This window comes from Cyprinodon tularosa, unplaced genomic scaffold (genome assembly GCF_016077235.1).
Source record: "Cyprinodon tularosa strain WSP-4 unplaced genomic scaffold, ASM1607723v1 ctg342, whole genome shotgun sequence".
Lineage (NCBI taxonomy): Eukaryota > Metazoa > Chordata > Actinopteri > Cyprinodontiformes > Cyprinodontidae > Cyprinodon > Cyprinodon tularosa.
Window position 1 is genome coordinate 717,336 of NW_024039055.1, and position 17,877 is coordinate 735,212.

At 36.8% G+C, this 17,877-nt stretch overlaps 1 protein-coding gene across 1 annotated transcript; it reads left to right on the forward strand.

The window, feature by feature from the left end:
• Window positions 1-7,670: 7,670 nt before the first annotated feature.
• On the forward strand, window positions 7,671-17,736 carry cgref1 (cell growth regulator with EF-hand domain 1). The gene is made up of 7 exons (XM_038294592.1): window positions 7,671-7,950; window positions 9,517-9,622; window positions 10,273-10,347; window positions 12,050-12,123; window positions 15,210-15,334; window positions 15,461-15,562; window positions 17,261-17,736. The coding sequence occupies exons 1-7, from the start codon at window positions 7,941-7,943 to the stop codon at window positions 17,483-17,485; spliced, it is 717 nt and encodes a 238-aa protein (XP_038150520.1). The 5' UTR covers window positions 7,671-7,940; the 3' UTR covers window positions 17,486-17,736.
• Window positions 17,737-17,877: the final 141 nt, after the last annotated feature.

The window sequence follows — 17,877 nt, forward strand, 5'->3', positions numbered from 1 at the left end:
ATTAAAATAAAATAAGATACTCTTAGTAAAAAGAAAAAATTCACTCAATTATTGTTTGAATTAAAAAACACTAATTGTGCATATTAAGTGCATCATAAAAGAGAACATTTTGAATGGAAATGTATATTCGGCATTTAGAAATACCCCTTAGTGAGTTCTGGAAAGACAGAATTACAGACAGAAGTATTTTCATTTGAAATGCAAAATGTATACATTTTTAAAAACTTTTTAGTTTAATTACTGCTCTGAGTGAATAATTATATCAACCTATTGTTTAGAGCCTGAACACTCAGATTAAAGATCATTCTTTTCCAAAATTAGATGGCATTTATTTCAACAATCAATTAATCCAATTTATTGAATCAGCCCTTACTAATGCATTGGGGGAGGACATGTTTATTTTCAAAACTTAAGAAAACCAAATGCTCATCAGTCTTAGTAGTTTTTTTAGGTGATAATATTTTATAACTCTTTGAGTAAACTCCTTTCACTGAATTTGATGGTACTTTGATCTTAACCCCATTAAGCTTTGCATTTAGAGCTGATTTAGAACTGTATCCAATTTGCAGAGCTATATAAACATGAAATCTGTTTGAAATTAAAAAAAAAAATTATAGATTTACATGCAGCTTATTTAATATTTGCTTCAAAAAACAAATAATAAAAAGGAAAATGTCATACCTGTGAGTTAAGTAAAAACCTTACTGGGACATCTTGTGGTCATATTGTAGAATTGTAGGTCTGCGCCTCAACTACTAATATAATGAATGCTGAAAATAAAAAGATAAATAAAAGGTCATAGAAAGGCAAGTACCAGACCATTTGTACATTCTTAAGGGGGTGTTAATACAGCATTCATTACTGTTATACATGAGGAAACAATTTTAAAGTCAGACAAAGATATTTTGAGTAGATGTTTAAATATCATTGCAAGGTGTTTAAACATCATTTACATTTTTAGGTATTAAAATCTAGAATTTGAATAGGCTGTTTAATGGAACATTATCTTGTTGTGTGAACTGACTGACAATCTGGAGGAGGGACAAAGCAGATTGTACTACCTGAGGGACACGAGTTTTTGCAGCTCGATGCTGCATATGATCTATTTCCCTGTTGGGCAGAGTCTGATCTCTTGCAACCATCTGTCAGGATAAAACCATCAGAGGACTTGACTTAAAAAAAGCTCTGGGAAATCCTCTGGAATCTCAAAGATTTTACAAAGGAAAACTATTCAAAAGATAAAGGACATTATGGAAAACCCCAAATATCCTCCTCATCAGACAGTTGTACAACAGTGTCTTAACTCAGAGGCTTCTCCTGATTCGCTGCGAGACAGGCCCCTACAGAAGATCCTCCCTCCCTACAACAAATAACCTCTATAAAAATGTAAGAAACCCATATAAGTTACAACAACATGTTTTATTACTTTATAGAATATTGTTAGATTTAACTAAATATTATCTTTCATATGATGATGTGTGATGTCTCCTCCTTGCTCCAGGCAGAATTTATGATTTTGCCAACTTAATCAAGTTGTCCATGTTTTGAAGCAACCAAAAAATCCCTGACCATCACACTACCACCAATATATTTAGCTACTGTCATATGATCACACATACAAATGCACAAATGCAGGCTGCTTAAATAGAGGCAGGAGCATGTGTGTCCGATGAGCAGTAATGAGAAACCAGGCAGAGTAGACAGGTGAATGAAATTAGTAATTAAGCCTGTCATCAGCACCAAGATCGTTCCAAAAACAATGACAGGAAACCAGGACAATAGTTTATTCTTTGATATATTAATTGAGGCACTGAGGAGTACACTGATTTAGCGATTAAAGTAAGGATGCTTGAAGCTTTCCATAATTTTGGAAGATTGGTGATCGGCTAATACTTAGATGTGAAAGTGATCTTAACGACAGATCTTATCTACCTCTGCAAAGGTCTGAAAATCAGCCACGTTAATGCTCAAAACTTTTTTTTTTTATTTGTGATCATTATCTTATGCAGTTAAAACAAGTTTTGTGCTCCATATGTATTGTTTTTTTGTGTTTTTTAAAATAATAAAATAATATTCTATTTTATGTGAGGGCAGAGGGCTGTGTCTCAGATAGGTTGTTTTGCAGTTGGGGGTTCCCATAGGAAACAGTGCTAGCACCGTTCCTCTTCACCCTTTACACTGTAGACTTATCTATCAACTCCCCACACTGCCACCTCCAGAAGTTGTCCGACGATTCTGCCATAGTTGGCCTCATCTCTGGTGGGGACGACTCAGAGTACACACACAATGGATCCAGGACTTTGTGATCTTGTGTCAGCAGAACTGCCTTCTGATTAAAGCAGGGAAAATCAAGGAGCTAGTGGTGGATTTTTGCAGAAGTAGATCCACCCCACTGACTCTGGTGAACATCCAGGGAACAAACACTGAGGTAGTGCACTATTATAAGTATGTAGGTGTTCACCTGAATAACAAACTGGACTGGACTCAACAACACTGAGGCTCCGTCAGAACAGACTCTTCCTGCTGAGGAGACAGAGGTCATATGGACTGCAGGGGGCGCTCTTAAATACCCTCCATGACTATAGTGGCATCAGCCATCTTCTATGGAGCTGTTTCATGGAGCAGTGGCGTATCTCAGGTTGCTCAGGTTGTCCTGAGCTGTCTCAGTAGTAATGCTGACATAGGCTTAGGCTGCTAGAGGACATAGGGACCCCTTTTTCATCATTCTGCTTCATTCTATCTCTATTCTCCCACTCTGCAGAATCTGTAAGTTCAATCTCTAACGTTACTGTTCCTGTTTGGCTGTGACACCATCCTGGAGAGAAATATCAGCTGTGCTGCTTCCATCAATGCCTTTGTTTATAGATGTTGGAGCTCTGCCTGTTTTTCAGTGTAGTCCTGTTTGCCTAACTGTGACTGGCTGGATGTGCTCTCTTCAGCCTCTGACATTGGAGCTGGCTTGGAGCTCGTCTGCCTGGATGTGTGTTTCCTGGACGGGGTCACCTTTGACAGTTGCCTTTTGTATCTCTGCTTCTGTCTCTTTGAACCCCAGTCGGCCTCGGCTGATGGCGGCTCACACTTAGCCTGGTTCTGCTGGTAGTTTATTCCTGTTGCTACAAGCATGCTTAGTGTGAGGAATTGCCTTTGTGTCTAAGCAATCAACTGGTTTTCCTTAGATAGAAAACTTTGAACCAATTTGGCTGTATGATCTGGTGAACTGTAAAGTGCCTTGAGATGACATGTGTTGTGAATTGGCACTATATAAATAAACAGAATTGAATTATCTGTAGCTGAGAGAAAGTGGCTGGATAACCTGATCAGGAAGGCCAGTTCTGTGATTGGATACCAGACTGCACTCATTGCAGGAGGTGGGAAAAAATGTATAACTAAATTAACATCTCTGTTGAATAATGTTTCCCAACCCATGCATGAAGCTGTTGCAGAACTGGAGAGCTGCTTCAATGACAGACTGCTGCACCCTAAATACAACAAGGGAGCGTTATTACAGATCCTTCCTCCCAGCAGCTGTAAGACTCTATAAAGACCACTGTTCCCAACAACCTCAATAAGTTGTTACATTCATGCTGATTTTGCACAGTTTGTGTCTTAGTCAATTAAATAACATCCTGCTGTCATTTTTTGCAAATCTCTGGTGTTGTTGCTATTTTTTTTTTTACATATCCATTACCATAGAAATGTCCACAACTGTTATTCATTGTTTATTCTCCAGATACAAATATGATACATTCATATTGTAAAAACACTGTGCAGTACAATACTCTATTTGTTTTGTTTTCCTATCTGTTATTTTTATACATTTTTCTAAGGTGTGACCACTTGTACTATAACCTTTTGCTGCTGTAAACACCACAATATGCCCATTGTGGGACAATAAAGGGATTTTCTATTCTATTCTATGCTTTTCTATTTAATTGTATTTTATTTTATATTGTAAGATTCGAGGTTTATTGTGAACTTATAACAACTGTTCTAAAAAAGATATTGGTATTGGTCAAAATTAAAGCCATGTCACACTTTTTAAAGATTGGTTATCAGTCATAAAACATTAAACGGTCGTTTTATCTCAATAGGATTGAAACCTTCATTTTTAAATAATTTTTGTAATAAAAATGCAAAGATAAAAAAATTAAATAAATCCAAGAGACCAATAGATGAAAGTTTATTTTCCAGTGAATATAAGCATAAAAAATATATTCAGTATGATGTCTTCAGTACAGGGGCCATAACAGGGCCTGGAGCAATTCTACAGGTAGACTGGCCCCTATCTAGAGCTGCCCATGCTTCTTCTTAGCAGTAGTGTCAAAATTACCCACATTTGTTTCTAAAGTAGAAGTATATACTGCAGCTTAAAAACACTCTAGTAAAAGTTGAAGTACCAGCTTGACCTCTTTACTCAAGTAAAAATGAAAAAGTATGTGCTCCAAAAACTACTTAAAGTATAAAGTAACCTAAAGAAAACAGCCAGATGCCACTATATGAATTAAAAGCTCAATGTTTAGACTATTTCGAAAAATTCTTTGAGATAGGGCCAAGGATGAGGGAGGACTTGTTAGTCTCCATCTCCCGATACGCTTTCGCCTGTGTCCGACCTTTCCAACATTTCGGCATATTTTTCTGAATCCAACATAGTAGCATGGCATAGACAATTCATGTTTGCTTTATATGATGATATATAATAATATCCACTTGTATATTATATTCGCGATATCCAGCTGTAAATTTAATTCATAACACTAATTATCTATATATTATATTCATAAGACAAATCTATCAGTAAAATTCTGTTTATAATGGTATTCATCTCTATATTTATTCAGTAGAAACCCATGTCCTGTACTTATGGAATCATTATTTATCCTGCACTTGCTGCTATTGCACTTCTGGTTAGACCTAAACTGCATTTCGTTGCCTTGTACCTGTACCTGTGTAATGACAATAAAGTTGAATCTAATCTAATCTAATGACTCATCCAATTACAGTAGTTTTCACTAGATGTGGATGGCGCCAATGATCTGCATTGGATGGCGCACATGACTAAATATTTATAAACATAAAACCAAAGACAAGAGTAACAAGTAATGTTTGTTTTAAATATATAAGGAATAGAAAGTACAGATACTTGTTTGAAAATGTAATGAGTAGATGTCAGAAGTAGCAAGAAAAATAACTAGTAAAGTATAGATACCTAAAAAGCATACATAAGTACAGTACACCTCTGCTTCTTTGCTACTTCTTTGATATTAAATTTTGGTTATTTGAAAGTGAGACAAAGCTAAAAATGAATAGTTACGTCAGGGGCGTCTCTAGGTTTAAGAGACAAGGGTGGCTCAGCCCCTAGAAGATAATTTTTTCAGTGCACCTGCTAAGGCGTTGTCTAAGACAAGGGTGTAACTTTGTGTTGAAAGTTGGTGGGGACGGCTCATAAGGAAAGGGAGCTACCTGCGCGACGCCTTTTTTTTTTGTTGGAAAGGATAAAGCCAAAAAAATGCGAATAACATTTATCAATTTAATGCTTACAGTTGAAAACATAACTGTTACAATATTCACTTATATATTTTGTGCAAAAAATATCACATAAATCTAAACAGACAGTACAAATCAAAGAAATCAAATAAATATATCAATTTTGTAGAACATTTATTGACAGTCAATTTTGGGTCACTTTTTAAAATTAATTTACTTTTAAACCAGGACCTTAAGCAGAATATGATTAAGCAACTCCGTCTTTCTGTCAAGAACATCCACCAGCAGGGTATCCAGGGGGGGATTTACCATTAGGCAATACTAGGCAGTTGCCTAGGGCCCCAAGTTCTGGGGGCCCCATAAAACTCTGTTTCCATGTATGGTTAATACAACTAATCCTTATTTATGCACATTAATTATGTTTTTGATAAAAATACTTTGGCAAAAATGCCATCAGAACGCTGATAAATAGAGAGGAAAAAGGGACAAGAAGAGAGGGACAAAACCTAGAACAAATAATGGATGTCTATTCTATTAACATTTCTCTATCTGTAGAATGGGTCTGTTTTATGGGTTTACTTCTCAGGGGGCCCCCTGCCTGTCTTTGCCTAGGGCCCCAAATTTCCTAAATCCGCCCCTTAGGGTATCAATACTGATTTGATAGAATCTGGGAGAGCGGACTATGTTCAACCATCCATTTTCTTTAACCTTATCCCTCAGTGGGATCAGGAGGTGCTGATATCTCTAGCCACGTTCTGGGTGAGAGGTGGGATTACCCTGGACAGGTCACCAGTCTGTCGCAGTAACCAGCTTAAAAGTAATCGGTAATCAGATTTATTATTTGCACTTTTACTAAGTGAACTTTCTAACTCCCTTAAATCTGAAATTCCAATGCCAAAATTGTTTAAATCTTTTATCTTTGGACCCCCTGCAGAGTGACGTCACACCTGCAAGATCCTATCCTTACCTTCCTGCTAGATTGCAAAAAGCAGCTTGCTCATGAGTTGTCAACATAACACGCTAAATCTTAAATGTACGTGTACATATAAAAGAAAAAGGGGCGCAGTGCTTGCAACTGAATGGCAACACTATGACAAATATATAACAAGGTCAGGAAAAAGTTTTAAGTGAAGCCGGGATTAAAACAGTAGCTACAAGAAGCTTCAAATAAAAGGTGTTCTTTATGTTCAACCTAAACACCAACTCCGATAGACCATCAGTAGAGCAGATGTTTAAATTAATCAATCACTGCTGCGAAAGCTTATAGCAGTGAAAGCTAATATACCACAGCCATCACTTAATAAACGCAAAATAAACAACCCTCTAAAAACGGAAAACTGCAATGGACTGAAAGTCCTGTTTTTTATGTGGGAAATTATTTGCGTGTGTTTTAGTATAATTCTGATATATTGGCGCTGTTGTCTGTTTCTATGGCAACGATACTGAATGTAGTGTAGCTTAGAGACCTGCATGGGTCGAGTTTTACCAACCCGCACCCGCCCGAACCCGTTAGGATGACTACCGAACCCGACCCGTCACCCGCGGATTTCTTCAATTCAAATGTTATGGGGAGAGGTTGGAGGGGGGTGATGGGGAGAAAGCGAGAGGCAACAGATTCTTTTTTCTGAGTTTTTTTGTCGGGGTTTGTGGACGGTGAGCAGCGGGGAGAACTTTTTTTATTTTCTTTCTGAGGAGCGGCATGAATGGGGTTTTAATCAGATATACACAGCACCGAAAGCAAAATACGTGTACAAAATATTGGTGGGGACATGTCCACACCAGTCCTTAAGGAAGTTACGCCTATGATTGTTCAGATTAACTTGTCTTCTTTATGGCTTTTATTCTGTGCTTTACTGCATTTGTTTTGGGAAAATATGAGGAAAAAATAAATACAGAAAAAAAAATATTTTTTTTTAAATCGCAAAATAATTATAGGGTGGCTAATGCCAAAGAAAGGGTGACTGAAGCCACCCTTAAATAGGTCTAACGACGCTTATGAGTTACGTCAAGATATCCATGTGTTAATTTATTGAATTATGGCACTTTTGGTCTTCTATAGTCTACATAGGATTTTTTTTTTTTCTTCATTAGATCCAGTCTCTTTTGCTGGATTAAATTGCACTGCATGATAATTACTACCCTTGTGGGTGAAAGATGAAAAGTAACTCTGGATGTAAGTATAGACAGGTTTGTCTGCCCACACCCTGTGAGGAATGTGACTGTGGACGTGGCTTGGAGGGGAAATCGTGATCGGAGGAGCATAAAGACAGACTGGGCTCCTCCACGTGGAGCCTGTCACTGAGCCAACCAGGCAGCGGTAGCAGGCGGCGGGACAGGAGCTGGGGGAGGGCGCAGCTCTCCACAACTACCAGGGCGGTACGGGACGGAGAGCTGTTCTCCAGCTATGAACCTTTAACCTGCGGAAATCAACGCTTTGTCCTGTCAACACCTCTACTATGCACCCAGGTAGGCTCTGTGCATGAGGGAAAGGAAGGTTTTAACCCGCAGTCAGCTGCAGAGCTGCTTAGGATTTCATTGATGCAGCGTTATTGTTATATGCAGGATAATAAAGGCGCACATCAGAAGCTTGCTGTTTAAAAAAAATCTTAAAAATCCTTCCGAGAAAGAACTTAGATGTTCCAAGAACCAGTTTGTCTCGTTAAGGAGTGAAAATGCTGCAGTAAAAAGAGGAAGTGACTGTGGGAGGAAAAGGGTGCAGGGATTTAAAGATATATTTCAGATTTTAAAGTAAATCTTTTGTGGGCAGAAGAGGCAGATATGCAGTAGAAATTTACTTCTAATGTAGAGTCTTTTAAATTGATCTGCCAAAAACAAAACCTAACTGAGTGCAGATCTAGTCCCAGATTTACCGGTATACTTGCTTATTTAAATGTTGCCCATCATTTTTGTTTCCAGGAATGAAAGAAATCATACAGAAATAGCCGGTTTTCATCAGAATATTTAAATTTTGAAATACTTTCACTTTCATAAAAACAACATTAATTGTGGATGCTAATTTCTGCCAGAAATAGGAAATGCTCAGTACCTCATAGTAAAGACTATATGTGAAAATTATTAGGGTGCATCTCATATTTATATATATTTTTTTATATTATTAAAACATTTTATTTAATAATTGTGAAAGCATTTTTTAAATCATAAAGAGATGGGCCTCCATATAAAAAGACATCATTAAAAAGCACAATACTCCCTGGATGTTGGCCAATGCTGTTGCTACAAATATTTTTTCAACTTGATTTATAAAACAAGTGTTTTTTATATATATATATATATATATATATATATATATATATATATATATATATATATATATATATATATATATATATATATATATATATTGGACCATTTTTCCAATTCACTATCACAATAGGGACCAGCTGTTGTAAAGTGAGCTTCTGTCAGTTTGGATCGTCTTGTTTTACCTACAAAGTGGAGGAAGTATTTTTTTAAATATTGTACATGTGGGGACTAACAGGTACATATGAGGACTTTCAGATGGTCCTAATATTGTAGAGGTATAGTTATAAGTTGGTAATAGTTCGAGTTAGGGCCAGGGTCTGGGTTAGGCAATATAAAATGAATGCAGGTCAATTAAATGTTCCCATATGTAATGAAAACAAAGCTTTGTATGTGTATTTGGTGTGTTTGTGTGTATTGTATGTTGAAGCCCACTGTAAACATTGAAAATCTACTTTTTTCTATTATTTCTATAATAGTATTGTAAATATTCAGACTATTTTTAAACCCTACTGATTTAACACATTTGTAACCCCTAACTTTCAGTTTCAGCTTAAGCTGATGAATCTCAAAACAGCCTGATTTTGATACCCTAATTAGATATTGGTAAATCCCTAGCTGCCTCTTTTATGAAAATATACATTGTGGTCATTGCCATCTGTGCTGTCTAGTAGATCCTATTTTTTTATCTATCTTTTTTTCAAAAAAGAATCAGTATGGGCAAATTAAATTGTATGTTTGTAACTAAATCTCATCACGGTGCATTTCCAGGTCTGCTAATGGAGTTTCATCTGCACCGGCTGGTCTTATGGGTTTTGTCTCTGTACCTTCTCATAAACCTGTCCTTGGCAGCACCAGGGCAACCTGGGTCACAAAGGTAACACATTGCATGCCAGGCCTTGCAGGCCAAAAAATATTCCTAAGCAATATATTGTAAGGTTAAAACGATTGTTTCAATACAATGTATGTTCTCATTGTCTGACATTAAATCAGAATGAACTATTTCTTGCTCATTCTGTCCTCTGTTTAGCTCTGGAATTGATGTTCACATTTCTCTACGAAAATAATCTTTCTCTTGGGTGACAAAATCCCTCTCCTTTCTGAGGAATATCATTAGTCACATATAATCCTTGAACAGTTTAACATCAGCTATATGACAATTGTACCCAAGGACCTACTACAATTTTGAAGATCCACAATTTACTTTCAGATGTTTTCATTAAAAATCTTTCCCATAATTCTGGCATTTAACAAATAGCAATAATCCTAACAGATCCAAATGACAGAATTCTAGTCTGATTTCATATCAGACAATAAGAAAATAATGGTATATGTCACCTGAAGGTGTATTATTGAATACCTTTTAAAGAAATCAATTTTGTATGTTAAAGTAACAAAGGCACCGGAGCAGATAGGGCAAATGTTTTTGAAATAACTGCAGTGTTACCTGTTTATTAGAATAAAAACTAAAGACACACTCAGCAATAGATCTCTGTTTTAGTGGGTTTTTATCTGTTTATCTGTTAGAGAAGAGTCAGTAGATGTCCACCCCCCATCAGTGGGACTGATTAATCCCTTCGGCTCCGGAGAAGAGGAACGCAGGTGAGTGGCTTCTTAATTATGCATTTCTACCTCACTTTGAGCCCTAAATTTGCTTTTAGTTAGTGTCTTGAAAATTTAAGATGTCACCTTCATCACTTACGCTTACCTTATCAAGGCTGCACTTTAAAAAATGAAATTGTCCAGAGAGCTGTTCTTAAGGAAATGTATTTTTGTTTACACTCGTGTATACAAAATAAATCTAAGTCTAAGTTTTACTAGAGTTATTCAGTTCTCTTTTTTCTGCTATCCATATTAGTGAAGTTTTACATTGTCTCTAGTGAAAATGAAGATTCAAAACCTTTATCATCCATAGACAGTCTTGTGCAGTTTATAGTGAAGTAAACAGCTACTGTCTTGTCATTCTGAACTTCGGTATCTCTGCTGTTCTGATGATGTGGCCGAGGCCAAACACTGATAGTACTGCATGTATAGTCACTCCAGTTTATGTTGTCATAATCTTTTATCTATAGATTCCCATCTTAGGTTTTTGTAAAATCCTATTTTCTCCTTTTAACCCACAGAGAGAATTTAATTTCAGGATTAAAATGCGAGAACTAAAATATTCTGTGAGCTTAGTGGAATCAAGTTTACAGATCAAAAAACAATAATAATGATGCAGCTTCTTTTCAGAGACCAATGAACATGCACATGACTCATTCAGTGCGCTGTTATATGCAGAAGGCGTGTCAGCAAAAAGGCATTCTAGTGAGAGGTTGACCTTTGGAAGTAGATTTCTATTGTTTGGCAAAAGAAAGTATTTATCTGCAATTTAAAAGTCCTCTTTCCTTGTTCATATTGAAAAACAATGGATTTAGAATTTCTATGCTGATTATTCTAGTTTTTTTAATTAAATAATGGTTTACATTTCATCCTCCATAATTTCCTTGTTTATTTATCAAAAATTAATCTCACAGACAATCATGGACAAAATTGTAGGTACCTTTAATGAAAGGAAATGAAAGAAAGACAAACCCACAATGGTGACAGAAATAAATTGAAGCTTTTTGAAAATCGGCATCAAATTTCTCTTTAGTATCCCTTGGAAGTCTTGAAATTTCATGTCCACAGGACATTCTCCTAGGAGTTCCGTGGCTTGTCAACATGTAGTTTTGCAACTTTTGTAAGATTGAAGTTGTTTCTGTGAACATTGTTGTTTTTCCTTTGAGAGGTACCAACAACTTTGTCCATGTGGGTATGTTGATTTCTTTTCAAACAGGCCATTTAGTATAGTTTTTACCTGCACATAAGAACGTTTGATTGAAAATCAATTTAAGAGTGAATGTTTAGGAAGTAGTTAATTTGTATCATTAACTGGATGAGAAAAACTAGTGCAACTAATTCCTCTGTATTTTTCTCAAAATAATTTGAATGGAACCTGTAGTAAAAATCTCAGAAAGCAATATTTATCCCCTTATATCACAGACATTTATATAATGAAGGGTCAACAAGCCATTTCTACAATGTTGGGAAGAATGCTGACTTTACTCACCTCAGTTAAGATCAGGGTACATGTTTCAACAATAAATAAGCTGGGAAAGATCAGCACAGTTCTGAGTCAAAAGACAATAAAGCGGATTTTTATTTGAATATTTTTTTTATTTCATTATTTACAGGCAGACAGACAGGCAGAGAGATTATATGGCTTTCTGTTGTAAGCAGTTATGTTTTTGTGAACTGATCAATTAGCTGTCCATAATTACAGGTTGTTGCAGATCTACATTCAGCACAGAGTGCAGAACAGCCAAGGAGGACTGGAGATCAGTTCCTGGGAGCAAGGTAGGCAGCACCTATGACTGGTAATACTTAAAATATATAGGAACATTTAGAAAATATAAATCACTGAGAACATGACTTGAATGAATAACCAAGGAATTTTATAGGTATATACATATATGAGTGTGTCCCTTTCAAAAAGTATATTTTTATTCACTATCTCAAGAAACTCAGGAAAAGATTCATGAATTTTTACGTTGAGTTTCATAGAGCAACTGTTTAACTCCATGAAATTAATGTTAGTAATATAAATTGTATCCACAGTCTGCAGTATTACTCTAAGTAGTTGAAGCAAAAATGAATACACCTCAACAAAACCCCTGTAATCTTTCATAGTTTGTATGAGCGCTCTAAACTTTATGAAGAACAAAAGTCCTCCAAGACTGGAATGAACAAGTTAGCAACACCCTTCACCATCCATCTTTTTCCAGTGTTCGAAGAAAAAAAGAAAAAAAAAACCCAGAGAAACCTTTATGGCAGCCTGGATGCTGGACAGAGAGCGATGCTCCACCATTCTCTTCAGTATTCCCCGTAGATATCAGTTTGGTTTCAACTTTAGATGTTTGTTTTTGATCATTGTCATGTTCAAAAGGTGCATAACAAGAAAAGGGGACCTGGTTTGATTAAAGCTACTTTCCTTTCATAAAGGAACAGTAGAGCTGTGGGTTGGCGGGGTGGGGTGTCTGGAAAACAAAAGCAAATACAGTACATGACACACTGAGCTTTTTAGCTTGAACTCTAGAAAAGCAAGTCACAGGGACGTGGCTAGACCTATTTTAGGGTGGCTGAAGTCATCCCTTCGTTGGTATTAGCCACCCCATAATTATTTTGCGATTTTTATTGTTATTTTTTTATTTATTTATTTTTTTTTCCATATAACCCCAAACAATTGCAGTAAAGCACTGAAAACGAGCCACCAAGAAGGCAAGTTAATCTGAAGATAAGTTCCTGTTAGTTTATTTACAAACACAATTATTTATACAATTATTAATATCGTTAGGATATTCATTTCCTTCATTGGCTCCGCGTCCAGCGTCACGTCACGTGGTACACGGCCATCAACTGGACCATAGCAGCTGTGCAGTGCAGCAACAGCGCGCCCTTTGAATCTCCACACAGTCATCGAGCTTGATTAGGAAAGTTATGGTTGCGTGCAGATACATACGGTGAGTTTGCCATTTGATGTCAGCGGTTTACATTTTCTTCACTTTACCTGGAGTGAGGAAAGAGACAATATAGGCCTAATAGCTTGTCTGATTCAGTAGGAATTACGTTACCATGGTGAACAAAGTCAGTGGTGTGGGAAAACACGATGTTGTTGTAGCCTACTAGCATCATTATAATAGTTTTGTCACAGGAGCAGTGATGGGCAGTAGCGCCGCTACATGTAGCGAAGCTATTAGTTTAACTACATTTTCAAGTAGCTTGACCGTAGCGTCGCTGCTTTATTTATCAAGTAACTTTCCTGTAGCGACGTTATTGTTTTGATCAAGTAGCGACGTAGCGTCCACAAACGCTACAAAATCCAGGGCAAAACTAAGAAATGAAACCAGGTTTTCTATTTCTAAACAACAATCAGCCACAAAACTACTGTAAATAGCAGTTTCAGCTGACGCTTTATAAGTGGCGTAGTAGCACAGGCACACTCCGTAGGGTTAAACAAGCGCACCTTTTCCGAGGCTGTCGTTCTATTGGCTGGAAAGGTTGCTAGGCAACGATCCAACTGCAGTCTGAGAGAGCAAAACAAATCCGCAAGCAGAGCGTAACTGAGACCCGTGCAGAGCGGAGATGGAGGCAAGCGAGAGGAAAAAATATCTGTGATAATATAGAAAATATCTGTTTAAATCTGAGAGAAGAAACAAAGATTTTTGAGAGAAGAGAAAATATTTGAGAGAGAGCGCATGTTTTGAGTGTGAGCATTATAAGTTTTGAGTGCAAGAAGATGAAATTCTTTTCTCTAATTGAAGTTATGTGCTCTTGCATTATGGCAGGATAATTCTCCCATATCTATGTGCCACCAGTCTGATAGGGCGACACTGTGTGATATGGTAGTGCTTCCTTGGGTTGACTATAGTTCTAAGTTGTACGTTTCATATACTGTTGATTTTGTGTTTTCATTAATACATTGTACTTAAAAATACTTCCTTTATTTGCATTAAAACTTTGTCAGACTGATGTGAAAAAGTCTCAAGGATATCCTTCTTTGCAATGATGCTATTGCCTATTGCCTACTGTCCATTTATGCAACTTGTATTTTGTGGTTAAACTTTAGATTAAGCAGAAATCTATCAAAGATAATGCTGCATTTATTGTTAAGTTCCTCACATATATGTGTTTCTCTCTGTGCCAGGTGTAGAGAAAGACATGCCAAAGTCCAGGTCACACACACACACCAAGCACACACACAGAAACAGGGTTATTGCAAAGCAGACAGGGGTTCCTGACAGGTTGTGGGTGCAGGGGAGATGGGGAAAGATGAATGGCCAGGTTAAGGGTTTATGAAGATGTTGGGAGTCTGTTGGTTAGACAACTGTCTTCTGTAGAAGGTTTCCATTATGATGAGTGGCGAACCACTTGCCTTCTTCCATTTATGCAGTAATGCATGGCACCTACCATTTACTCTTTGTAATTTAGCACATTTTAACTGGTGTAGTTTAGTTGGTGAAGTAGCATTAGTGAGGGAAGTGTTTCCCAGGTATGTTGCTCTTAAAATAATGAATTTATAGACAGCGCCTTAGAAAGTGCACTGAAAAAATTTCGGCGCGCGCTCTGCGCGCGCAATATCTTACCTAGGGGCTAAGCCACCCATGTCTCTCAAACCTAGTGACGGCCCTGGCAAGTCAGTAATATAACAGCGTGGAATAACTTAGGTTTGGGATTCTGTAAATCTCAGAAGAGGGCTTTGTGTGTGCCGTTTCCATTAATTCAATCTGACCTTTAGTTGGTTTACTTCAAGAACTCAAACTGCCTCCAACAGCAGAAAAAAAAACATGAATATCAGCTCTTATTCAGTAGTGAGTTTGAGTCCTGTGACTTTGGAAAGTAGGATTCAAAGGACATTAACCTATCTACCCTCTGCTTTGGTGCAGAGGTGTTCTACCTGTTTCGTCTCTATGACTACGACCGCAGTGGGTTTTTGGACGGATTAGAGATGATGAAACTGCTCTCAGACTACAACTCCTATCATGCCCTTAAACCTGAGACCAATGTGCAAGTAAGTTGAAGTAATTGAAAGCATATGTTGGCATCATAGTATCTTTAAACACATATCACCAGCATATTTTTGTTTTTCAGCTGATAGAGGAACTGTCCTTTTTCTTTATGTCATCTTCTGTTTCAGGTGGAGATGATGGTAGATTTACTACTACAAACTCAGGATCTGAACCAGGATGGCCTGTTGGACCCTTCCGAACTACTCTCTCCATCACTCATTAGTGCACAGGTACTTTAATAGAATAAAGTCTGCCTTTTTTGCACTCATACCCCTTAATAAAATGCAATCATTTGTCCTCAGAAGTGACATTGTAAAAAAATCACTCCGGTATGTAGTTTATTCTCAATATAAATCCAGCTAAAGGACTCAGAAGTTTTGATTAGGGACAAAGCTAAATAAATAAATATATAGCTTCTGTCCAACTTTATTTGTTCATTTTATTGTAAAACCCATCTGTATATATGCTATTGTACATAACTGTAAAAACCCTTTTTATAGTAATATCCACCTGTATATTATATTTGGTACATATCCAGCTGTAAATTTAGTTCATTACATTAGTGATCTATATATTATATTCATTATTTATAATGGTATTCATCTCTATACTCATTCAGTAGAAACCCATGTCCTGTATTTATGGAACAATTATTTATCCTGCTATTGCTGCTATTGCACTTCTGGTTAGACCTAAACTGCATTTCGTTGCCTTGTACCTGTACCTGTGTAATGACAATAAAGTTGAATCTAATCTAAGCTAACAGGTTAGGGATAAGGAGGAATATATTGAGGAATTTAAAACAGACTCGGCTTTAAAGCTCTCACAGAGACCTGTTCAGTCATTAATATCTGAAACTGGAGAGAGCATGATAAAACATGGCAGACTGCCTAGACTGATGAGGAAAGCATCAGTTAGAGAGGCAGCCAAGAGGTCTATGATAATCCGGGAGGAGCTGTAGACACCCACAGCTCAGGTGGAAGAATAATCTGACAAGACAACTATTAGTCATGCTCTCCATAAATCATTCATGCTCAAAATCATTCAATCATTCAAAATCCATGAGATGATATATTGGCCGTTTGTAACCTTCAAAACAAACATTTGGCAGAAGCTCTGGTCTGATGAGAGCAAATTCTAATCTTTTGGTCTACATTCCCGTTGTAAAAGGCTCCATCAAATATTTGGGGTGTCTGCCTTTGCAGGAACAGAAAAACTGGTCAGAGGTGATGGGAAGATGAGCGGAGAAAAATACAGTGCGATTGATAAGGAAAACCTGTGAGAGGCTGCAGATAATATGAGTCTAGATATTTTAATGTAGAGTTGTCTAATGATTTAATATTAGTTTGAGTGTACTGATTAATATTAATTGAAAGTTTATTGAAGTTCAAAGTATCTATCCTAATCAAATATAAGTGCAATTACAAGCGATCAATCAACTGTCCATGTATTCAAGAATCCTCTTTTCTAATGTGCATTTAATACCCACAACCTCAGTTCATTCAATACTAAGGATAATGTTTCACAGCTAACTGTAGGTTAATTATTATTATACGGTATCTCCGCCATGTCTTACCTATGAAGTCTTCTGGTTTGTACTTAGCCTAGCTCTGCAGGACATGACACGGGATAAATGAGAGTAGCAGTTTACTGATGAAGCATCGTCACTTTAGTAAAAATATGTAGGGTGGATTTGTTACAAAATTGATATCAAAACTGAACCTGTAACTAAAATTTGATTTAACTTCTAATGTAGTTTATTAAAATCTAGATAATTGAATAGCTAATACTTTTTGTCTGTGTTCAGTTTTATATTGCACATTTAATCCTTCATTGATGGACTGCAACATCCTGATATATAGAGTTTTAAATAAGATTTAACTATATTGTTTTTAAATTAAATTTGTCTACCACTATCCCCCATGAAGGGCTCCAGCAACAACAAAACACCTAATGAACAGCAGCTAATGGCAGAAGAGAACATCCTACCAAACGCCATCGCTATGGAGCAGCAACCTGACATAATGACCCTACAAGAGGATTCAATAAAGCAAACAGAAGAACACCAAGCTCAAGAACATTTTAATGCTTTAGTAGAAAATCAGGAGCAGGCTCACCATGTTCCTGTGCATCAAGGGCAACCAGAAATCTAAATAAGGTCAAGGACACTAAGCATCTTTATTAATATTCCTTCCACAGAAAAATGTGTTGAGTTAAAAATTACTCAAGACAAATCATAAATTTGTATAACTATGTGGTGTTTCTGTTGAGGAGCTCATATTGTATGGGAAAATAAACTGGACTATTACACACAGATGCCTGTTAATACACTGTGCCTGTTCGGATAGTCACAGCATCTCATGTTACCTCTGTGATTAAAGTGATTCCCACAACTTTTACATGGTACAAGAGTTGCAACCTCTCATTTAAAAAATAAATAGAAATAAGGGACATCTGTGGCCTGAGTCCCCCCGACCGCCACTTGAGATATGTTGTAGTATTATGTTTTTTTTTATGCTGCTCTTTTTAGTAGAGAGGTGGTCAA